General features: G+C 40.3%; 1 protein-coding gene across 3 annotated transcripts in view; it reads left to right on the plus strand.

Moving 5' to 3' along the window:
- The window catches only part of LOC137429533 (ras-related protein Ral-A), a 44,740-nt gene extending 20,490 nt beyond the window's left edge, over window positions 1-24,250 (plus strand). For all 3 annotated transcript variants that reach the window (XM_068119503.2, XM_068119502.2, XM_068119504.2), the window contains exons 3-5: window positions 6,114-6,322; window positions 11,382-11,556; window positions 22,426-24,250. In XM_068119503.2, the coding sequence (XP_067975604.1) occupies window positions 6,114-6,322; window positions 11,382-11,556; window positions 22,426-22,548 (507 nt within the window). In that variant the 3' untranslated portion in view covers window positions 22,549-24,250. The remainder of the gene's footprint in view (window positions 1-6,113; window positions 6,323-11,381; window positions 11,557-22,425) is intronic.
- Window positions 24,251-26,597: the final 2,347 nt, after the last annotated feature.

The following is a 26,597-nucleotide window of genomic DNA, read 5'->3' on the forward strand; positions in this document are numbered from 1 at the left end:
CATCACACACTTTTCATCATACACTTTTCATCATACACTTTTCATCACACACTTTTCATCACACACTTTTCATCATACACTTTTCATCATACACTTTTCATCACGCACTTTTCATCACGCACTTTTCATCATACACTTTTCATCATACACTTTTCATCATACACTTTTCATCATACACTTTTCATCACGCACTTTTCATCACACACTTTTCATCATACACTTTTCATCACGCACTTTTCATCATACACTTTTCATCATACACTTTTCATCACACACTTTTCATCACACACTTTTCATCACACACTTTTCATCATACACTTTTCATCATACACTTTTCATCATACACTTTTCATCATACACTTTTCATCACACACTTTTCATCACACACTTTTCATCACACACTTTTCATCATACACTTTTCATCATACACTTTTCATCATACACTTTTCATCACACACTTTTCATCACACACTTTTCATCATACACTTTTCATCATACACTTTTCATCATACACTTTTCATCATACACTTTTCATCATACACTTTTCATCATACACTTTTCTTCACGCACTTTTCATCACACACTTTTCATCATACACTTTTCATCACGCACTTTTCATCATACACTTTTCATCATACACTTTTCATCACGCACTTTTCATCATACACTTTTCATCATACACTTTTCATCATACACTTTTCATCATACACTTTTCATCACACACTTTTCATCACACACTTTTCATCATACACTTTTCATCACGCACTTTTCATCACACACTTTTCATCATACACTTTTCATCATACACTTTTCATCACGCACTTTTCATCATACACTTTTCATCATACACTTTTCATCATACACTTTTCATCATACACTTTTCATCACACACTTTTCATCACACACTTTTCATCATACACTTTTCATCATACACTTTTCATCATACACTTTTCATCATACACTTTTCATCATACACTTTTCATCATACACTTTTCTTCACGCACTTTTCATCACACACTTTTCATCATACACTTTTCATCACGCACTTTTCATCATACACTTTTCATCATACACTTTTCATCACGCACTTTTCATCATACACTTTTCATCATACACTTTTCATCACGCACTTTTCATCACACACTTTTCATCATACACTTTTCATCATACACTTTTCATCACGCACTTTTCATCATACACTTTTCATCATACACTTTTCATCACGCACTTTTCATCACACACTTTTCATCACGCACTTTTCATCACACACTTTTCATCATACACTTTTCATCATACACTTTTCATCATACACTTTTCATCATACACTTTTCATCATACACTTTTCATCATACACTTTTCATCATACACTTTTCATCATACACTTTTCATCATACACTTTTCTTCACGCACTTTTCATCACACACTTTTCATCATACACTTTTCATCACGCACTTTTCATCATACACTTTTCATCATACACTTTTCATCACGCACTTTTCATCATACACTTTTCATCATACACTTTTCATCACGCACTTTTCATCACACACTTTTCATCATACACTTTTCATCATACACTTTTCATCACGCACTTTTCATCATACACTTTTCATCACACACTTTTCATCACGCACTTTTCATCACACACTTTTCATCACGCACTTTTCATCACACACTTTTCATCATACACTTTTCATCATACACTTTTCATCATACACTTTTCATCGTACACTTTTCATCATACACTTTTCATCATACACTTTTCATCATACACTTTTCATCATACACTTTTCATCATACACTTTTCATCATACACTTTTCATCATACACTTTTCTTCACGCACTTTTCATCACACACTTTTCATCATACACTTTTCATCACGCACTTTTCATCATACACTTTTCATCATACACTTTTCATCACGCACTTTTCATCATACACTTTTCATCATACACTTTTCATCATACACTTTTCATCATACACTTTTCATCACACACTTTTCATCACACACTTTTCATCATACACTTTTCATCACGCACTTTTCATCACACACTTTTCATCATACACTTTTCATCACGCACTTTTCATCATACACTTTTCATCATACACTTTTCATCATACACTTTTCATCACACACTTTTCATCACACACTTTTCATCATACACTTTTCATCATACACTTTTCATCATACACTTTTCATCATACACTTTTCATCATACACTTTTCATCATACACTTTTCTTCACGCACTTTTCATCACACACTTTTCATCATACACTTTTCATCACGCACTTTTCATCATACACTTTTCATCATACACTTTTCATCACGCACTTTTCATCATACACTTTTCATCATACACTTTTCATCACGCACTTTTCATCACACACTTTTCATCATACACTTTTCATCATACACTTTTCATCATGCACTTTTCATCACGCACTTTTCATCATACACTTTTCATCATACACTTTTCATCACGCACTTTTCATCATACACTTTTCATCATACACTTTTCATCATACACTTTTCATCATACACTTTTCATCACACACTTTTCATCACACACTTTTCATCATACACTTTTCATCACGCACTTTTCATCACACACTTTTCATCATACACTTTTCATCATACACTTTTCATCACGCACTTTTCATCATACACTTTTCATCATACACTTTTCATCATACACTTTTCATCACACACTTTTCATCACACACTTTTCATCATACACTTTTCATCATACACTTTTCATCATACACTTTTCATCATACACTTTTCATCATACACTTTTCATCATACACTTTTCTTCACGCACTTTTCATCACACACTTTTCATCATACACTTTTCATCACGCACTTTTCATCATACACTTTTCATCATACACTTTTCATCACGCACTTTTCATCATACACTTTTCATCATACACTTTTCATCACGCACTTTTCATCACACACTTTTCATCATACACTTTTCATCATACACTTTTCATCACGCACTTTTCATCATACACTTTTCATCATACACTTTTCATCACGCACTTTTCATCACACACTTTTCATCACGCACTTTTCATCACACACTTTTCATCACACACTTTTCATCATACACTTTTCATCATACACTTTTCATCGTACACTTTTCATCATACACTTTTCATCATACACTTTTCATCATACACTTTTCATCATACACTTTTCATCATACACTTTTCATCATACACTTTTCTTCACGCACTTTTCATCACACACTTTTCATCATACACTTTTCATCACGCACTTTTCATCATACACTTTTCATCACGCACTTTTCATCATACACTTTTCATCATACACTTTTCATCACGCACTTTTCATCACACACTTTTCATCATACACTTTTCATCATACAGTTTTCATCACGCACTTTTCATCATACACTTTTCATCATACACTTTTCATCACGCACTTTTCATCACACACTTTTCATCACGCACTTTTCATCACACACTTTTCATCATACACTTTTCATCATACACTTTTCATCATACACTTTTCATCGTACACTTTTCATCATACACTTTTCATCATACACTTTTCATCATACACTTTTCATCATACACTTTTCATCATACACTTTTCATCATACACTTTTCTTCACGCACTTTTCATCACACACTTTTCATCATACACTTTTCATCACGCACTTTTCATCATACACTTTTCATCATACACTTTTCATCACGCACTTTTCATCATACACTTTTCATCATACACTTTTCATCATACACTTTTCATCATACACTTTTCATCACACACTTTTCATCACACACTTTTCATCATACACTTTTCATCACGCACTTTTCATCACACACTTTTCATCATACACTTTTCATCATACACTTTTCATCACGCACTTTTCATCATACACTTTTCATCATACACTTTTCATCATACACTTTTCATCACACACTTTTCATCACACACTTTTCATCATACACTTTTCATCATACACTTTTCATCATACACTTTTCATCATACACTTTTCATCATACACTTTTCATCATACACTTTTCTTCACGCACTTTTCATCACACACTTTTCATCATACACTTTTCATCACGCACTTTTCATCATACACTTTTCATCATACACTTTTCATCACGCACTTTTCATCATACACTTTTCATCATACACTTTTCATCACGCACTTTTCATCACACACTTTTCATCATACACTTTTCATCATACACTTTTCATCACGCACTTTTCATCATACACTTTTCATCATACACTTTTCATCACGCACTTTTCATCATACACTTTTCATCATACACTTTTCATCACGCACTTTTCATCACACACTTTTCATCATACACTTTTCATCACGCACTTTTCATCATACACTTTTCATCATACACTTTTCATCACGCACTTTTCATCACACACTTTTCATCACGCACTTTTCATCACACACTTTTCATCATACACTTTTCATCATACACTTTTCATCACGCACTTTTCATCATACACTTTTCATCATACACTTTTCATCACGCACTTTTCATCATACACTTTTCATCATACACTTTTCATCACGCACTTTTCATCACACACTTTTCATCATACACTTTTCATCATACACTTTTCATCACGCACTTTTCATCATACACTTTTCATCATACACTTTTCATCATACACTTTTCATCACACACTTTTCATCACACACTTTTCATCATACACTTTTCATCATACACTTTTCATCATACACTTTTCATCACACACTTTTCATCATACACTTTTCATCATACACTTTTCATCATACACTTTTCATCACACACTTTTCATCATGCACTTTTCATCACACACTTTTCATCATACACTTTTCATCATACACTTTTCATCACGCACTTTTCATCACGCACTTTTCATCATACACTTTTCATCATACACTTTTCATCACACACTTTTCATCGTACACTTTTCATCATACACTTTTCATCATACACTTTTCATCATACACTTTTCATCATACACTTTTCATCATACACTTTTCATCATACAATTTTCATCACGCACTTTTCATCATACACTTTTCATCACGCACTTTTCATCATACACTTTTCATCACGCACTTTTCATCATACACTTTTCATCACGCACTTTTCATCATACACTTTTCATCACACACTTTTCATCACGCACTTTTCATCACACACTTTTCTTCATACACTTTTCATCACGCACTTTTCATCATACACTTTTCATCACGCACTTTTCATCATACACTTTTCATCACATACTTTTCATCATACACTTTTCATCATACACTTTTCATCATACACTTTTCATCACGCACTTTTCATCATACACTTTTCATCATACACTTTTCATCATACACTTTTCATCATACACTTTTCATCATACACTTTTCATCATACACTTTTCATCACGCACTTTTCATCATACACTTTTCATCATACACTTTTCATCACGCACTTTTCATCATACACTTTTCATCATACACTTTTCATCATACACTTTTCATCATACACTTTTCATCATACACTTTTCATCATACACTTTTCATCATACACTTTTCATCACGCACCTTTCATCACGCACCTGTCCTGTCCCCACGTGGTCCAATGCATTGAGGTGTTTTGAATTATAAGCGGTGGAGACAACAACAACAACAACACGCATTTTAAGGCCATTTTCCCTGCTAGAGCGGGGGTTAGGTGAGAGGTATTTTAAATTACACGTTTGAATAAGGATAATAACATAAACCCCTTGGCTGCTCCCGTAGGAAGCACATCCTGGTAAGGTATAATTCCTGTGAACATCATAATGAAGTTATCCCCAGATCTGTAGTACACATGATGAAGCTAGGTCCAGACATATTGTGGCCGAAAAGTGTTTTAAACTGCATACATTTTTAATTATTCATCTGATGGTGGAATACAAAAATGTGGTCCCACAAAAAAGTAATGACTTTTAAACACGAGCAATTACCCAAGAGATCACTGCTCTCCGTGCATGGTAGTAACATCGTGAGTGCTTTACTTTTAATGTCTGCCACTTAGACATGTGCGGAACCTCTGACGTGGTGTCCTTTTTACATGCAGTTTGTGGAGGATTACGAACCGACAAAGGCAGACAGTTACCGCAAGCCTGTGGTTTTGGATGGAGAGGAGGTGCAGATTGACATTCTCGATACGGCTGGGCAGGAGGATTATGCTGCAATTCGTGACAACTACTTTCGTAGTGGCGAAGGGTTTCTGTGTGTGTTCTCCATCACGGAACAGGAGTCCTTTTCTGCCACTGTAGAGCTCCGGTACGTTCCCTACTCGAGGACTTGGATACATCCCGTTGCGTATATTCGGTGCTGACATCTTTGGTTTTTGCTGTGATCGCTTCTGCTGGTATTACCATTGCACTGTTGCTGTGATTCTGAATGATGTTGCGTTTTGAAGAGTATTTAACAATGTGTTCACGTACTGCTTGGACACTAACATAATGTATTCACGTACAGTCACGTGAAAAAGTAAGTACACCCCATGTAAAGTTTTGACTTTTCCAACATATTTCAACATACAGATATTTGATCTTCATTTCAACAATATTGACAGATAAAGGTGATATAATATAACAAATATCATGAAACATTTACATTTTGTAGTCCATTGTATAATTTAAATAAACATAAATGCAAATTTCGTATGTGGAAAAAGTAAGTACACCCTTGGCTCTAATAGGTGGTATTGCCCCCTTTGGCAGAAACAACCTCAAGTAGGCGTTTCTTATAACTGTCGACCAGTCTCTGACATCGACTGGGAGAAATTTTTGCCCACTCCTCCATGCAGAATTCTTTCAGCTGTGCGATGTTTGAGGGGTTTCTTGCATGCACAGCTCGTTTCAAATCCCCCCACAACATCTCGATGGGATTTAGATCTGGGTTTTGACTTGGCCATTCCAGAACCCTCCATTTATTTATTTTCAGCCATTCCTTGGTGGATTTACTGGTATGTTTAGGGTCATTGTCATGTTGCAATGTACACCTTCGGTTGAGCTTCAACTTTCCGACAGATGGCCTCACATTATTCTCAAACACCCTCTGGTACAATGAAGAATTCATAGCGGATTCTATGATGGTGAGCTGCCCAGGCCCTGATGCAGCAAAGCTGCCCCAAACCATAATATTTCCACCACCATGCTTTACAGTTGGTATCAGGTTCTTGTGGTCAAATGATGTCTTTGGTTTTCGCCAAACATGTCTTCTGGTACTGTGGCCAAATAGCTCTACCTTTGACTCATCTGTCCAGAGCACATTGTTTCAGAAGTGTTGGTCTTTGCCTCGGTGTTCATTGGCAAACTTTAGTCTTGCCCTGATGTTCTTTCTGGACAGCAAAGGTTTCCCCCTGGCACACCTCCCATGTAGATCAAATTTGTGCAGCCTCTTTCTCATGGTAGACTCGTGCACTTTTTTTTCTTTCTTTTTTGGTATACTGAATCGAGGCTCGTGAAAGAGCTAACATTTATTTCACAAACAAATCAACCAGACAAACAAAATATACAAAAAGAGGGAGCGGAAGACAAGATGGGGAGAGACGGGGAAGCACACAACCACAACATTTGAGAGCAGGGAGAAGTGTGGGAGGGAGAGGGCTTGGTGGCAGGAGGCGTGGGAAGGGGGGGGGGGGGGGGGGGGAGAAGTATAAAACACAAGGGGACCGAAATTAGCGGGGGTAGAAAAGATCAAGGTTTTGGATGGGGGAGGATAAGAGATGGTGGTGAACAGCTGTTTTAAAGACCTGGAGGGTGGAGTGGGATTGAAGAGTGAGGTAGTTTGTTCCAGAGGCGGGAGAAAAGAGGAATGAAGGAGTGAAGGTGAGCAGAAAGTCTTGATTTTGGCAGTTTAACCATAAGAGGGTTGCAGGCAGATCTTGTGCGACCTGTAGGAATATTTGGGGGACAGAGCCCAGAGAGGGCTGGGGGGGCAAGGCCAGAGAGGAGTCGGTAGAAGACGGAAAGACCACCAACCTGCCTGCGGTGAGTGAGTGAAAGGCCCTTGGAGTTAGCTTCATCGCGGGAGATTCCAATGATTCTGAACGCTTTGGTTTCAACAGCGTGAAGACGGGCTAGGTGTGAGGCAGGAGCACCAGACCAGAGGGGAGAGCAGTATTCCATAGAGCTGTGGATGAAAGCCTTGTATGTGGTGAGGAGCTCAGGTGTGCCAAGGAAGGACTTCGCACGACGGAGGATGCCCAGTCGGCGACTGGCTTTGGAGGCCAGATTTGAAATGTGGTTTTCCCAGGAAAGATCATGGCAGATAGTGAGACCCAAAAGCTTGAGTGACAGAACTTCTTGGAGAGGATTATTCAGAAAGTGGATGGGAGGGTTTTCCAGTCGGTCTTTTCGGAGAGACATCGTAAGAGTGTGAGATTTATCAGGATTGAAAGACATGTTCCATTTGTTTGCCCAGTCTGTGATTTTGTCCAGGTCTGCAGAGAGTGAGGAGGCTGCAGACTGCTGTTTGTGTGTTTCTTGTTGTTTGTTTGTGTGTTTCTTGTTGTTTGTTTGTGTGTTTCTTGTTGTGTGTGTTTCTTGTTGTTTGTGTGTTTATTGTTGTTGTTTGTGTGTTTCTTGTTGTTGTTTGTGTGTTTGTTGTTGTTTGTGTGTTCCTTCTGTGTACTTTGATGTAATTACCCTCGCCAGAGGAGTTTGTGTGTTTCCACTTTGAAATCAACAGTGGCAAGAGCTACCTGCAGGTCCCGTGATGACATTCTGGGGTTCTTAGAGACTTCTTTCAGCATCTTGTGGTGTGCTCTCGGGCTGAACTTGCTGGGGTGGCCTGGCCTGAACAAGTTGGCAGTTGTTTGGAATCTTCTCCACTTGTAGATGGTCTTCCTGACAGTCGAATGATTGATTTCAAATTGTTTGGAGATCTTTTTTAATCCCTTCCCCGACTCATAGGCATCTATAACCTTCTTTCTGAAGGCCTCAGAGAGCTCTTTTGATCTAGGCACGGTGACGCCGTACACTTCAACAACAAAGAGCAAACCAAACTAAATGTCTGAGGTTTAAATAAGACAGGTTCCTCCAAGATCCTCTCTAACGATGTTCTAATCATTTGCACCTGAGCTGGTGCACCTGATTCAAATTTTAGGTATTTGAAGTAGTGATAAATGTAGGGGTGTACTTACTTTTTCCACATGCGAAATTTGCATTTATGTTTATTTAAATTATACAATTGACTACAAAATGTAAATGTTTCATGATATTTGTTATATTATATCACCTTTATCTGTCAATATTGTTGAAATGAAGATCAAATAGCTGTATGTTGAAATATGTTGAAAAAGTCAAAACTTTACATGGGGTGTACTTACTTTTTCACGTGACTGTACATAGTCTGTATAATTCCCATATCCGATGTGTTCCCAAACTACGAAATTTATAGGGGATTAAAGTCATATTTCTTGAATGCCATGTTTGTTTTTTTTGTTGTTTTGTTTTGGTTTTTTTGTATACAAGATCGAGGCTCATGTAAGAGCTAGCACATGAAACACAAAAAACATATACGGACACATAAAACATAATAAAGGGAGGGGGAGACAAGATGGGGAGAGAGAGGGAAGCACACAGGCACAACAGTAGAGAACAGGGACATGGGAGATCACGATCTTCATGACGCATGAAGACAGACAAATGGGAAGGTAAGACGCAAACACCTGATTTTGTATACAAAGGAAATAAATAACCCTCTATGGTGCCCACAATACTGGATTCACACAATGAAGGGAGCAGGTGAGGACCCTCCCCCCATTTCCACATAATAAAGTTAAACACACAAAAATAAGGATTCATTTTTAATAATACGTAGTACCTGTTCTTGCTGCTGTCGTTGTGGATTCTTCTTATTGTTGTTTGTGTGTTTCCTGTTGCTGTTTGTGTGTTTCTTGTTGTTTGTGTGTTTCTTGTTGTTTGTGTGTTTCTTGTTGTTTGTGTGTTTCTTGTTTGTGTGTTTATTGTTGTTGCTTGTGTGTTTATTGTTGTTTGTGTGTTTCTTGTTGTTTGTTTGTGTGTTTCTTGTTGTTTGTTTGTGTGTTTCTTGTTTTTGTTTGTGTGTTTCTTGTTGTTTGTTTGTGTGTTTCTTGTTGTTTGTGTTTCTTGTTGTTTGTGTTTCTTGTTGTTGTTTGTGTGTTTCTTGTTGTTTGTGTGTTTCTTGTTGTTTGTTTGTGTGTTTCTTGTTGTTTGTTTGTGTGTTTCTTGTTGTGTGTGTTTCTTGTTGTTTGTGTGTTTCTTGTTGTTGTTTGTGTGTTTCTTGTTGTTGTTTGTGTGTTTCTTGTTGTTGTTTGTGTGTTTATTGTTGTTTGTGTGTTCCTTCTGTGTACTTTGATGTAATTACCCTCGCCAGAGGAGAGGGTATTGCATTTGAGTCCGTTTGTTTGTTTGTCTGTTTGTTTGTCTGTTTGTCCGCACGGAATAAATATGATTTTCTCTGCAACCGTTGGTCCGATTGACAGGAAATTTTCACCATAGGTGCAACTCCACCTGTATAATTTTTTAATGATAATTATGACGTCATAGGTCACGTGGTTCAGCCGTCATCTTGGAAAAACCGAAAAACTTTGCACCTCTATATCTCTGAAAGTGCTGAATAGAAAAAATTGAGACATGGCTCATTGTAAAGAACTCTCCATGGGGAATAAAATATGTTAATGATGATGTCATAGGTGCCTCCATTATGACGTCATAATTCGACAAGTACAAAACTTCATCCGATCAAGATGAATTTCTTGAGCATAATCTAGGAATAAATTAGTTTCGGAAAAAAATAATGATGACGTCATCGGTCACGTGGTTCGGCCGCCATATTTGTTTTAACACAAAAGCCTTAAAAACCACTGAAAATACATCCTGGCGAGGGTTTGCAATCTCCGATTGCTCTTTTTCTTGTTTTCTATTGCTTTGTGAAGTATTACTTTGTATAGTTTTGTGTGCTCCTTACATATCTGTCACACTTGATCATGGAATGTAGGGATAGGGTCAGTGCTGTCACACAATTGGAGCCTTGACATTAAAGCTCGATGTCTCGCTTATTCTTCCATTTTGGAAAGATAGGCTTTTAAAGTGGGAATTGCTATGATTAAAGGGACACAATTGTTTTGTTCCAAGTAAATCGATTATTTATTAGCATTTTTATTATCGGCAGCATGACGGACACATGGATGGACGGATGCTTCTCCTTTTAGTAATAGATGGATGTTGTACACGAGTACATTAAACTAAGTCACACAGCCTTTAACATGATAACACAAGAAGATGTGCCATTTGCCTTTTCTTTTTTTAAATACAAGTTGTAAATGCCAATACATTTTGATGCCTTGCAGGGAGCAGATATTGCGTGTAAAAGAGGATGAAAACATTCCTTTCCTGTTGGTGGGGAATAAGTCAGACTTGGAGGACAAGAGACAGGTGTCCGTAGACGAAGCTCATAATCGTGCCGGCCAGTGGGGTGTCAGCTATGTAGAAACGTCTGCTAAAACACGTGCAAACGTGGACAAGGTATGCGACTGGTGAATGGATGTTCACTTTACCGTTGAGAAAATGATTGCTTTTTCTATTTCTCTTGTTCCTGCCCTTTACCACAGACGTATTTTGCATCAGGCTTTATATTGTTTATGATTTACCTCCTTCCATAGTAAATGTCAGTCACCTAAAGTGTATAAAAAAGCATGTATTATTGAAATGAGACATTGTTCCCGAATTTGGTCAATATGTCTTAATAGTACATTTTGTTATTGTCATTCCACAAATTAATTTTTACAATGGCGGACGCTCCGTTCATTTTCCTCCCTTCCACCACTTACTATCTCGTGTCCTCTTTCATCAAGTTTTTTTTTCCCCACCTGTTCTACCACCCTTTTGTCAGTCTCTCAGTTTACTACTCTTCATTGTTTATTTATTTCATGACTTTTGACTTCTCCAGAGAGACAAAAAAAACAACTAAATGATGATGGAGTGCACAGCACATAATGTTGCTGCAGTGTGAAGGTGCAGCTTTCAACAGAACTTGTAAAATAAGCGTTTATGGACAGATCACTCATAGATTTAGCACTGAAACATTCATTATTTCTGCTCTGCTCATGGAATGTAGGGATAAGCATTGCTCATGGAATGTAGGGATAAGCATTGCTCATGGAATGTAGGGATAAGCATTGCTCATGGAATGTAGGGATAGGCTTTGCTCATGGAATGTAGGGATAAGCATTGCTCATGGAATGTAGGGATAAGCATTGCTCATGGAATGTAGGGATAGGCTTTGCTCATGGAATGTAGGGATAAGCTTTGCTCATGGAATGTAGGGATAAGCATTGCTCATGGAATGTACGGATAAGCTTTGCTCATGGAATGTAGGGATAGGCTTTGCTCATGGAATGTAGGGATAGGCTTTGCTCATGGAATGTAGGGATAAGCATTGCTCATGGAATGTAGGGATAAGCTTTGCTCATGGAATGTAGGGATAGGCTTTGCTCATGGAATGTAGGGATAGGCTTTGCTCATGGAATGTAGGGATAGGCTTTGCTCATGGAATGTAGGGATAGGCTTTGCTCATGGAATGTAGCGATAGGCTTTGCTCATGGAATGTAGGGATAGGCTTTGCTCATGGAATGTAGGGATAAGCATTGCTCATGGAATGTAGGGATAAGCATTGCTCATGGAATGTAGGGATAAGCATTGCTCATGGAATGTAGGGATAGGCTTTGCTCATGGAATGTAGGGATAGGCTTTGCTCATGGAATGTAGGGATAAGCATTGCTCATGGAATGTAGGGATAAGCATTGCTCATGGAATGTAGGGATAAGCTTTGCTCATGGAATGTAGGGATAGGCTTTGCTCATGGAATGTAGGGATAAGCATTGCTCATGGAATGTAGGGATAGGCTTTGCTCATGGAATGTAGGGATAAGCTTTGCTCATGGAATGTAGGGATAGGCTTTGCTCATGGAATGTAGGGATAGGCTTTGCTCATGGAATGTAGGGATAGGCTTTGCTCATGGAATGTAGGGATAAGCATTGCTCATGGAATGTAGGGATAGGCTTTGCTCATGGAATGTACGGATAGGCTTTGCTCATGGAATGTAGGGATAAGCATTGCTCATGGAATGTAGGGATAGGCTTTGCTCATGGAATGTAGGGAAAGGCTTTGCTCATGGAATGTAGGGATAGGCTTTGCTCATGGAATGTAGGGATAGGCTTTGCTCATGGAATGTAGGGATAAGCATTGCTCATGGAATGTAGGGATAGGCTTTGCTCATGGAATGTAGGGATAGGCTTTGCTCATGGAATGTAGGGATAAGCATTGCTCATGGAATGTAGGGATAAGCATTGCTCATGGAATGTAGGGATAAGCATTGCTCATGGAATGTAGGGATAAGCTTTGCTCATGGAATGTAGGGATAAGCTTTGCTCATGGAATGTAGGGATAAGCTTTGCTCATGGAATGTAGGGATAAGCTTTGCTCATGGAATGTAGGGATAAGCATTGCTCATGGAATGTAGGGATAAGCTTTGCTCATGGAATGTAGGGATAAGCATTGCTCATGGAATGTAGGGATAAGCATTGCTCATGGAATGTAGGGATAAGCATTGCTCATGGAATGTAGGGATAAGCTTTGCTCATGGAATGTAGGGATAAGCATTGCTCATGGAATGTAGGGATAAGCATTGCTCATGGAATGTAGGGATAAGCTTTGCTCATGGAATGTAGGGATAAGCATTGCTCATGGAATGTAGGGATAAGCATTGCTCATGGAATGTAGGGATAAGCTTTGCTCATGGAATGTAGGGATAAGCATTGCTCATGGAATGTACGGATAGGCTTTGCTCATGGAATGTAGGGATAGGCTTTGCTCATGGAATGTAGGGATAAGCATTGCTCATGGAATGTAGGGATAAGCATTGCTCATGGAATGTAGGGATAAGCATTGCTCATGGAATGTAAGGATAAGCATTGCTCATGGAATGTAGGGATAAGCATTGCTCATGGAATGTAGGGATAAGCATTGCTCATGGAATGTAGGGATAGGCTTTGCTCATGGAATGTAGGGATAAGCTTTGCTCATGGAATGTAGGGATAAGCATTGCTCATGGAATGTAGGGATAAGCATTGCTCATGGAATGTAGGGATAAGCATTGCTCATGGAATGTAGGGATAAGCATTGCTCATGGAATGTAAGGATAAGCATTGCTCATGGAATGTAGGGATAAGCTTTGCTCATGGAATGTAGGGATAGGCTTTGCTCATGGAATGTAGGGATAAGCATTGCTCATGGAATGTAGGGATAAGCATTGCTCATGGAATGTAGGGATAAGCATTGCTCATGGAATGTAGCGATAGGCTTTGCTCATGGAATGTAGGGATAGGCTTTGCTCATGGAATGTAGGGATAGGCTTTGCTCATGGAATGTAGGGATAGGCTTTGCTCATGGAATGTAGCGATAGGCTTTGCTCATGGAATGTAGGGATAGGCTTTGCTCATGGAATGTAGGGATAGGCTTTGCTCATGGAATGTAGGGATAAGCATTGCTCATGGAATGTAGCGATAGGCTTTGCTCATGGAATGTAGGGATAGGCTTTGCTCATGGAATGTAGGGATAGGCTTTGCTCATGGAATGTAGGGATAGGCTTTGCTCATGGAATGTAGGGATAGGCTTTGCTCATGGAATGTAGGGATAGGCTTTGCTCATGGAATGTAGGGATAGGCTTTGCTCATGGAATGTAGGGATAGGCTTTGCTCATGGAATGTAGGGATAGGCTTTGCTCATGGAATGTAGCGATAGGCTTTGCTCATGGAATGTAGGGATAGGCTTTGCTCATGGAATGTAGGGATAGGCTTTGCTCATGGAATGTAGGGATAGGCTTTGCTCATGGAATGTAGCGATAGGCTTTGCTCATGGAATGTAGGGATAGGCTTTGCTCATGGAATGTAGGGATAGGCTTTGCTCATGGAATGTAGGGATAGGCTTTGCTCATGGAATGTAGGGATAGGCTTTGCTCATGGAATGTAGGGATAGGCTTTGCTCATGGAATGTAGGGATAGGCTTTGCTCATGGAATGTAGGGATAGGCTTTGCTCATGGAATGTAGGGATAGGCTTTGCTCATGGAATGTAGGGATAGGCTTTGCTCATGGAATGTAGGGATAGGCTTTGCTCATGGAATGTAGGGATAGGCTTTGCTCATGGAATGTAGGGATAGGCTTTGCTCATGGAATGTAGCGATAGGCTTTGCTCATGGAATGTAGGGATAGGCTTTGCTCATGGAATGTAGCGATAGGCTTTGCTCATGGAATGTAGGGATAGGCTTTGCTCATGGAATGTAGGGATAGGCTTTGCTCATGGAATGTAGGGATAGGCTTTGCTCATGGAATGTAGGGATAGGCTTTGCTCATGGAATGTAGGGATAGGCTTTGCTCATGGAATGTAGGGATAGGCTTTGCTCATGGAATGTAGGGATAAGCATTGCTCATGGAATGTAGCGATAGGCTTTGCTCATGGAATGTAGGGATAGGCTTTGCTCATGGAATGTAGGGATAGGCTTTGCTCATGGAATGTAGGGATAAGCATTGCTCATGGAATGTAAGGATAAGCATTGCTCATGGAATGTAGGGATAGGCTTTGCTCATGGAATGTAGGGATAGGCTTTGCTCATGGAATGTAGGTATAGGCTTTGCTCATGGAATGTAGGGATAAGCTTTGCTCATGGAATGTAGAGATAGGCTTTGCTCATGGAATGTAGGTATAGGCTTTGCTCATGGAATGTAGGGATAAGCTTTGCTCATGGAATGTAGGGATAAGCATTGCTCATGGAATGTAGAGATAGGCTTTGCTCATGGAATGTAGGGATAGGCTTTGCTCATGGAATGTAAGGATAGGCTTTGCTCATGGAATGTAGGTATAGGCTTTGCTCATGGAATGTAGGGATAGGCTTTGCTCATGGAATGTAGGGATAAGCATTGCTCATGGAATGTAGGGATAGGCTTTGCTCATGGAATGTAAGGATAGGCTTTGCTCATGTAATGTAGGGATAGGCTTTGCTCATGGAATGTAAGGATAGGCTTTGCTCATGGAATGTAGGGATAGGCTTTGCTCATGGAATGTAAGGATAGGCTTTGCTCATGGAATGTAAGGATAGGCTTTGCTCATGGAATGTAAGGATAGGCTTTGCTCATGGAATGTAGGGATAAGCATTGCTCATGGAATGTAGGGATAGGCTTTGCTCATGGAATGTAGGGATAAGCATTGCTCATGGAATGTAGGGATAAGCATTGCTCATGGAATGTAGGGATAGGCTTTGCTCATGGAATGTAGGGATAAGCATTGCTCATGGAATGTAGGGATAAGCATTGCTCATGGAATAGGGATAAGCATTGCTCATGGAATGTAGGGATAAGCATTGCTCATGGAATGTAAGGATAAGCATTGCTCATGGAATGTAGGGATAAGCATTGCTCATGGAATAGGGATAAGCATTGCTCATGGAATGTAGGGATAAGCATTGCTCATGGAATGTAGGGATAAGCATTGCTCATGGAATGTAGGGATAAGCATTGCTCATGGAATGTAGGGATAAGCATTGCTCATGGAATAGGGATAAGCATTGCTCATGGAATGTAGGGATAAGCATTGCTCATGGAATGTAGGGATAAGCATTGCTCATGGAATGTAGGGATAAGCATTGCTCATGGAATGTAGGGATAAGCATTGCTCATGGAATGTAGGGATAAGCATTGCTCATGGAATGTAGGGATAAGCATTGCTCATGGAATGTAGGGATAAGCATTGCTCATGGAATGTAGGGATAAGCATTGCTCATGGAATGTAGGGATAAGCATTGCTCATGGAATGTAGGGATAAGCATTGCTCATGGAATGTAGGGATAAGCATTGCTCATGGAATGTAGGGATAGGCTTTGCTCATGGAATGTAGGGATAGGCTTTGCTCATGGAATGTAGGTATAAGCTTTGCTCATGGAATGTAGGGATAAGCATTGCTCATGGAATGTAGGGATAAGCATTGCTCATGGAATAGGGATAAGCATTGCTCATGGAATGTAGGGATAAGCATTGCTCATGGAATGTAGGGATAAGCATTGCTCATGGAATGTAGGGATAAGCATTGCTCATGGAATGTAGGGATAAGCTTTGCTCATGGAATGTAGGGATAAGCATTGCTCATGGAATGTAGGGATAAGCTTTGCTCATGGAATGTAGGGATAAGCATTGCTCATGGAATGTAGGGATAAGCATTGCTCATGGAATGTAGGGATAAGCATTGCTCATGGAATGTAGGGATAAGCTTTGCTCATGGAATGTAGGGATAGGCTTTGCTCATGGAATGTAGGGATAAGCATTGCTCATGGAATGTAGGGATAAGCATTGCTCATGGAATGTAGGGATAAGCATTGCTCATGGAATGTAGGGATAGGCTTTGCTCATGGAATGTAGGTATAAGCTTTGCTCATGGAATGTAGGGATAAGCATTGCTCATGGAATGTAGGGATAAGCATTGCTCATGGAATAGGGATAAGCATTGCTCATGGAATGTAGGGATAGGCTTTGCTCATGGAATGTAGGGATAGGCTTTGCTCATGGAATGTAGGGATAAGCATTGCTCATGGAATGTAGGGATAAGCATTGCTCATGGAATGTAGGGATAAGCATTGCTCATGGAATGTAGGGATAGGCTTTGCTCATGGAATGTAGGGATAGGCTTTGCTCATGGAATGTAGGGATAAGCATTGCTCATGGAATGTAGGGATAAGCATTGCTCATGGAATGTAGGGATAAGCATTGCTCATGGAATGTAGGGATAAGCATTGCTCATGGAATAGGGATAAGCATTGCTCATGGAATGTAGGGATAGGCTTTGCTCATGGAATGTAGGGATAGGCTTTGCTCATGGAATGTAGGGATAAGCATTGCTCATGGAATGTAGGGATAAGCATTGCTCATGGAATGTAGGGATAAGCATTGCTCATGGAATGTAGGGATAGGCTTTGCTCATGGAATGTAGGGATAGGCTTTGCTCATGGAATGTAGGGATAAGCATTGCTCATGGAATGTAGGGATAAGCATTGCTCATGGAATGTAGGGATAAGCATTGCTCATGGAATGTAGGGATAAGCATTGCTCATGGAATGTAGGGATAAGCATTGCTCATGGAATGTAGGGATAAGCTTTGCTCATGGAATGTAGGGATAAGCATTGCTCATGGAATGTAGGGATAGGCTTTGCTCATGGAATGTAGGGATAAGCATTGCTCATGGAATGTAGGGATAAGCATTGCTCATGGAATGTAGGGATAAGCATTGCTCATGGAATGTAGGGATAAGCATTGCTCATGGAATGTAGGGATAAGCATTGCTCATGGAATGTAGGGATAAGCATTGCTCATGGAATGTAGGGATAGGCTTTGCTCATGGAATGTAGGGATAGGCTTTGCTCATGGAATGTAGGGATAAGCATTGCTCATGGAATGTAGGGATAAGCATTGCTCATGGAATGTAGGGATAAGCATTGCTCATGGAATGTAGGGATAAGCATTGCTCATGGAATGTAGGGATAAGCATTGCTCATGGAATGTAGGGATAAGCATTGCTCATGGAATAGGGATAAGCATTGCTCATGGAATGTAGGGATAGGCTTTGCTCATGGAATGTAGGGATAGGCTTTGCTCATGGAATGTAAGGATAAGCATTGCTCATGGAATGTAGGGATAAGCATTGCTCATGGAATAGGGATAAGCATTGCTCATGGAATGTAGGGATAAGCATTGCTCATGGAATGTAGGGATAGGCTTTGCTCATGGAATGTAAGGATAAGCATTGCTCATGGAATGTAGGGATAAGCATTGCTCATGGAATGTAGGGATAAGCATTGCTCATGGAATGTAGGGATAAGCATTGCTCATGGAATGTAGGGATAAGCATTGCTCATGGAATGTAGGGATAGGCTTTGCTCATGGAATGTAGGGATAAGCATTGCTCATGGAATGTAGCGATAGGCTTTGCTCATGGAATGTAGGGATAAGCATTGCTCATGGAATGTAGGGATAAGCATTGCTCATGGAATGTAGGGATAAGCATTGCTCATGGAATGTAGGGATAAGCATTGCTCATGGAATGTAGGGATAAGCATTGCTCATGGAATGTAGGGATAAGCATTGCTCATGGAATGTAGGGATAAGCATTGCTCATGGAATGTAGGGATAAGCATTGCTCATGGAATGTAGGGATAGGCTTTGCTCATGGAATGTAGGGATAAGCATTGCTCATGGAATGTAGGGATAAGCATTGCTCATGGAATGTAGGGATAAGCATTGCTCATGGAATGTAGGGATAAGCATTGCTCATGGAATGTAGGGATAAGCATTGCTCATGGAATGTAGGGATAAGCATTGCTCATGGAATGTAGGGATAAGCATTGCTCATGGAATGTAGGGATAAGCATTGCTCATGGAATGTAGGGATAAGCATTTCTCATGGAATGTAGGGATAAGCATTGCTCATGGAATGTAGGGATAGGCTTTGCTCATGGAATGTAGGGATAGGCTTTGCTCATGGAATGTAGGGATAAGCATTGCTCATGGAATGTAGGGATAGGCTTTGCTCATGGAATGTAGGGATAGGCTTTGCTCATGGAATGTAGGGATAGGCTTTGCTCATGGAATGTAGGGATAGGCTTTGCTCATGGAATGTAGGGATAGGCTTTGCTCATGGAATGTAGGGATAGGCTTTGCTCATGGAATGTAGGGATAGGCTTTGCTCATGGAATGTAGGGATAGGCTTTGCTCATGGAATGTAGGGATAGGCTTTGCTCATGGAATGTAGGGATAAGCATTGCTCATGGAATGTAGGGATAGGCTTTGCTCATGGAATGTAAGGATAAGCTTTGCTCATGGAATGTAGGGATAAGCTTTGCTCATGGAATGTAGGGATAAGCTTTGCTCATGGAATGTAGGGATAGGCTTTGCTCATGGAATGTAAGGATAAGCTTTGCTCATGGAATGTAGGGATAAGCTTTGCTCATGGAATGTAGGGATAAGCTTTGCTCATGGAATGTAGGGATAAGCATTGCTCATGGAATGTAGGGATAAGCTTTGCTCATGGAATGTAGGGATAAGCATTGCTCATGGAATGTAGGGATAAGCATTGCTCATGGAATGTAGGGATAAGCATTGCTCATGGAATGTAGGGATAGGCTTTGCTCATGGAATGTAGGGATAAGCATTGCTCATGGAATGTAGGGATAAGCATTGCTCATGGAATGTAGGGATAAGCATTGCTCATGGAATGTAGGGATAAGCATTGCTCATGGAATGTAGGGATAGGCTTTGCTCATGGAATGTAGGGATAAGCATTGCTCATGGAATGTAGGGATAGGCTTTGCTCATGGAATGTAGGGATAGGCTTTGCTCATGGAATGTAAGGATAAGCATTGCTCATGGAATGTAGGGATAAGCATTGCTCATGGAATGTAGGGATAAGCTTTGCTCATGGAATGTAGGGATAAGCATTGCTCATGGAATGTAGGGATAAGCTTTGCTCATGGAATGTAAGGATAAGCATTGCTCATGGAATGTAGGGATAAGCATTGCTCATGGAATGTAGGGATAAGCATTGCTCATGGAATGTAGGGATAAGCATTGCTCATGGAATGTAGGGATAAGCATTGCTCATGGAATGTAGGGATAGGCTTTGCTGCTTCTCGGCAGTTCTTGATGTCCATCCAAAGTTTTATTGACAAAATGGTCGTGGACCTACTCTTTAAACTGTTGCAGCTTCCTCGGTGTTTGTTTGCATGGAATGGCATTTCAGGAATTTTATCCAGCTTTGATTAAGGATTAGTGATTTTTGTTTGTACATTCACAGTTTAAGTTTGGATGTTGTGTGTCCTGCATATGATGGTGCAGGTGGTGCACTTGCCCTTTAAGCTGGGTGGACTGGTTTTTAACCCCGACCTGACTATAAACTCTGTAGGATCAGGTGCAGGTTGATGGATAAACCAATGTGCCGTCCCTCTGATGGACGTTAAGTTGGTTATCCCATTTGTTAGCATTTGTTAGTGGATGTTAAAGATTCCACAGTATTTTTCATCAAAGTAGATGAGGTGTTTCTAGTAACCTAAAATATAAATTCCTGCCCTAACTGGGGTCTGGGAAGGCAATGGCAACCACCCAGTGTTATCCTTGGCACGAGGGGACTTTGGCAGCGCAGATGCACTGGCCACATATTTTGGATATAAGAGACAAGATAATGTGTAACCAGGAAGTGGAACTGTAAAATGGTGTGATTACCAACATTATATTGCTGCTGTTATAATATATATATATATTACTATTTAATGGTACAGGTTGTTGTGCTGGCAGGTGTTGAAGTACGGAGGGTGAGTTGCTCCAGTGAATTTTAGAGATGGCATCTATTGCATCCACAGAGCGGTGAGGCAGGTTATTCATGTTGATTTGAGGTGGTGGTGGTGGTGTTGGTGGTGGTGGTGGTGCTGGGCTGATTAAGTGAGTCTGATTAAGTGAGCCCTGGATGGAGCCGAACGTGTCGTCTCGTTCGGAATGCTCCGATTCAGGTGCACCTCTGATGTGAGCCTTTTTAGATGGCTTGAAGGTTCCAAAGGTGACCATCATCGTGCAGTGTGCCCAGTCTCTGTCCTGCTTTTGTTGCTGTATTTGCACCCACAACATTTCGGGTGTCAGTCCGGTCCGTTTACCACGAGGCCATCATTGGAGAAACAAGTTGGTAGTTGCATTGTTTTTATCTCACCTGGAACTAAGTTCCGGGGAGCTTACGTGATGGAGCGTTGTCCGTCCGTAAACACTTGCAACTTCCTCTCCGAAACCGCTGAAGGGGTTGTGACCAAACTTGGCACAAATGATATTTGTTGTGTTGTGACTAAAGTTTGCTCAGGGCATTAAAAAAAAATCGGGGTCCAAAGGGGGTCAGGGTTTGATCCCCCAAAATTGGAATTTGCTTTTTTTCTCAGAAACTACACACAATATTTCAATGAAACTTCACCACAACCTTCATCACCCATGATGTGCCGATGTTTGTTCACGGCATCAAAATATGTGCCCCTTTAGGGGTCTACGGGTGGGGGTTGCCCCCAAAATATGTATTTGTTTGTTTCTGTTTAAAGTCTTATGATTATGTTAGTATGATTCTACCTGCTGCCCTGTCTTCCTGCAACCATTGAAATTGGTTTAAAATACCTTTAGTCGGTGCAGTATACAGTTTATTCTACCAGGTGAGCACCAGGTGTATTGCCCCTTTGTTTAAAGTACAAACTATGATGAAGTGCAGGGTAAGTATGATGCTGTTGAAAGATTTACAATTTACCTGATTCTGTATAATAATTGTTTTCCAGGTGTTTTTTGATCTGATGAGAGAAATTCGTGCTCGAAAGATGGAGCTGAACAAAGAGAATGGGAAAAAGAAGAAGAATAAAAGTTTGGGAAAGAGGATAAGAGAACGCTGCATGATTCTTTAAGTTGCATCTTTCCTCTACACGTAGATCACATGATCGAACATGTTTTTTTATTTCCAGATTTTTATTCTGTACAGGATTCTCCCACATTTATCCATTTGTACATACAACGGTTACTGATTCTTCACGAAGAGGCAGCTGTTTATTACTGGTTTGTTTCCTGTGGCTGTACAAAAGGTTTATTATTTTAAAAGTACCAAGTCAGTGGAGCATTATTGCATTGTACATACGATCAACCAACTTCCAAACTAAGCTCGGTGCCAAACGTACCTGGTAATTGGTAATCTCCTGATGACGTCCACACGTACCTGGTAATTGGTAATCTCCTGATGACGTCCCACATGTATCTGGTAATTGGTAATCTCCTGATGACGTCCCACACGTACTTGGTAATTGGTAATTGGTAATCTCCTGGTGACATCCCAAACGTACCTGGTAATTGGTAATCTCCTGATGACGTCCCACACATATCTGGTAATTGGTAATTGGTAATCTCCTGGTGACATCCCAAACGTACTTGGTAATTGGTAATCTCCTGATGACGTCCCACACGTACCTGGTAATTGGTAATTGGTAATCTCCTGATGACGTCCCACACATATCTGGTAATTGGTAATCTCCTGGTGACATCCCAAACGTACTTGGTAATTGGTAATCTCCTGATGACGTCCCACACGTACCTGGTAATCTCCTGATGACGTCCCACACGTACCTGGTAATTGGTAATCTCCTGATGACGTCCCACACGTATCTGGTAATTGGTAATCTTCTGATGACGTCCCACACGTACCTGGTAATTAGTAATCTCCTGATGACATCCCACACGTACCTGGTAATTGGTAATCTCCTGGTGACGTCCCACGCGTACCTGCTAATTGGTAATCTCCTGATGACGTCCCACACGTATCTGGTAATTGGTAATCTTCTGATGACGTCCCACACGTACCTGCTAATTGGTAATCTCCTGATGACGTCCCACACGTATCTGGTAATTGGTAATCTTCTGATGACGTCCCACACGTACCTGGTAATTAGTAATCTCCTGGTGACGTCCCACGCGTACCTGCTAATTGGTAATCTCCTGATGACATCCCAAACGTATCTGGTAATTGGTAATCTCCTGATGACGTCCCACACGTACCTGGTAATTGGTAATCTCCTGATGACGTCCCACAACATCACTCTTCTTCTTTGATGCACTTTTCCTACTTTGTTTCTATCTCGACACATATTCCCCGTTGTGTTGTGTATCCTTTGGTTATTTGATGGTTATTATATTACACTGTAAAGTCTAATGGTACTTTGTGTGTTTTACGATGCACAAAGAAATGCAAAAAATTACCTTTTTATTTGTTTTTGTGGTGTGATAGTGATTTATTAAATGATTATACCAAATTTGTTTTCTTTCCGGTATTTAAGCAAAACTTTGACCGAAAGGTATTTTTCCCTCGGCAGAGTAGAGGGTGTTGCTGAAAACTGAAAAACTTTGCACTTCTGTATCTCCAAAATCTCTGAAACTGAGACATGGCTGATTGTAAATAACTCTCCATTGGGAATAACATATTAATGATGATGTCATAGGTCCCTCCATTATGACGTCATAATTCGACAAGTACAAAACTTCATCCAATCAGAATGAAATTTCCTGAGTTATCTATGGATAAATTGGTGGAGAAAAATTTAAAAATAATAACGTCATCTGTCAGTTGGTTTGGCCGCCATTTTTATTTTTTTTACAGAAAAGCCTTACAAACGACTACAAACACTTTTTCTCTGAAATGGCTGAACAGATTGAGGCGAAACACTACATGCATGATTGCATGATCGCATGATACCCATGACAAACAAAAAGTTCCGTAACCATGACATCATATGTCACATTGTTTGGCGGCCATGATTGTTTGAAGAATAAACATTTAATACCATATAAAAAAGCCACTCCTCCAGAACGGCTGAACAGATCGCATGCAAACTTCACACACATGTTGCCCATGCCTTGCATATACCATTGTGTCCTTGAATAATTCATACATCAAATGGTTTTGTGGCCATGTTGGATTGAACGAAAATCTTTAAAAAAAATTCTATCTCTTGAACCGCTTCATTGATCGATTTGAAACTTCAAATTAATGTAGTAGTCGTAAAACGGAAGACGTGTTTAAAATTTCAACATGATTGGTCTGGCAGCAGAAGTTGTTGTTTGAAGAAGAATCTCTACTATATTATCTTCTCCAACCATGTGAGTTTTCAATATATCTATTAATTACGTACTGTTGGAAGTCAGTGGCATCCTTTATATTAATTACGTACGTCTATTAATTATGTACTATCAGAATGCACCTTTCGACACTTTGGACTGCTGAGACCCATTGGACCGTTGAAGAATCTTTAAGATCACCAAGACCCCAAAATACCCCGAAGACCCTTAGATACCATGAAGAACCAGAGGACCCAAAATACTCTGAGGATGCAAAAGACCCTGGGGACTCAAAAGACCCCGAGGACAGCCTCATTTAAAAACATCTATTTCAAATAAAATACTGAATTCGGTTTTATAAAGAGGACGTCATGTGTCACGCGTGTCTATGAAAGTGGGGTTGTACAAAATGATGAAAGACTACAAAAGCACCCCACAAAATACACCACACAAACACGTCCTGGCGAGGGTCTGCAATCTCGGATTTCTCTTTCTTGTTTACTAGGACGTGCCCGTACGTGGGTGCCCGTACGTGCGTGCAAAAAAACATGCGTGCAAACAACAACAACAAAAAAAAACTTTGAAACCACGTGGCAGTAACGACCACAGAACCCCCCCCCCCCTCTATTTACATGAAATGGTTTGGTCCATTCGCAACGACCACAGAACCCCCCCCTCTATTTACATGAAATGGTTTGGTCCATTCGCAAAGCCAAAGCGAACGGCGAACGGCTAAATCGCCATAGCTCGGTAACTACTTCTCCGATTAATATGAAACCTTGAAAAGGCACATCCTCAGGTCCCCAGCAATATACCTGGCAAGTTTCAAGTATATCGGACCCGTGGTTGTCGAGAAACAGCGGTCACAGACACACAGACACACACACACAGAGATTACTGGAATTTTTGATAGATGGCTTGTGATACCGGGTCACCAATACGATGCATATTTATATAGAGAGGATTGGGGTCTACCCGATAGGCCATGGCTTGTGATACCGGGTTCCACCAGGTCACCAATACGATACACATTTATATAGAGAAACTTGGGGTCCACCCCATACCCCACACTTGGGACCCTTAAGGCTATGATTTTGTTTTCTCTCTTTTTTTTACGATGCAAAACCAACACCCAGAGTGCAACCATCACTGTTCAACTCAGTGATTCAGGAATACATAGAAGTCAAACAGGCACTTCTCAAATTATATCTAATGCTAGCGGAAACCCGTGAGATATAAGCTGCAATATCTTGACACAACTGAAGGTAAAGTGAAATGCAGGTGTAATAACTAAGTGCACACATTTATTATTGGAAACTGAGATTTTGGTTGCAGAGTTATCCTGCTTTGAAATTATGTCAAGCTTGCTTGCTCGTTGTGTTGAACAAAAGGGATGTATAAAAAAGAATTGACGCAAGTGAGATTTGAACTCGGGACTTGCAAGTTCAACAGGTTTGTGAACAGCAGAGCCATATGGTCAAAAACCATTAAACGTGAAAACAAAGTAGATACACAAGGTGTTTATCGTATAATCTGATGTGCACAAAACTAAAATGGCTGCCCGAAAGGGGTGGAATGCGTGTTTTGTTGGTGTAACCCTCAAGGTCGGGGGAGGCTTACCCTTGGTGATCGCTTTGGGATCTCTGATGTCTGGTTTATTCTGATAGAGAAATGAAACTTTCCAATCTTTTAGTCCCCCTCTGTCGAATCAAGTAAGAATAATTGGAGTAGCCATTCAATCGGAATTCATCGGATACCATCTGACAATCCAAAGGTAAAGGTTGCAAATAGCAGGAAGAGGTCCCTCAACATTGATGATCTGTCTCTTCTACAGTACAATTCCTGTGAAAGTTTA

The sequence above is a fragment of the Myxine glutinosa genome, chromosome 6 (assembly GCF_964187855.1).
Source record: "Myxine glutinosa chromosome 6, kmMyxGlut1.1, whole genome shotgun sequence".
NCBI lineage: Eukaryota > Metazoa > Chordata > Myxini > Myxiniformes > Myxinidae > Myxine > Myxine glutinosa.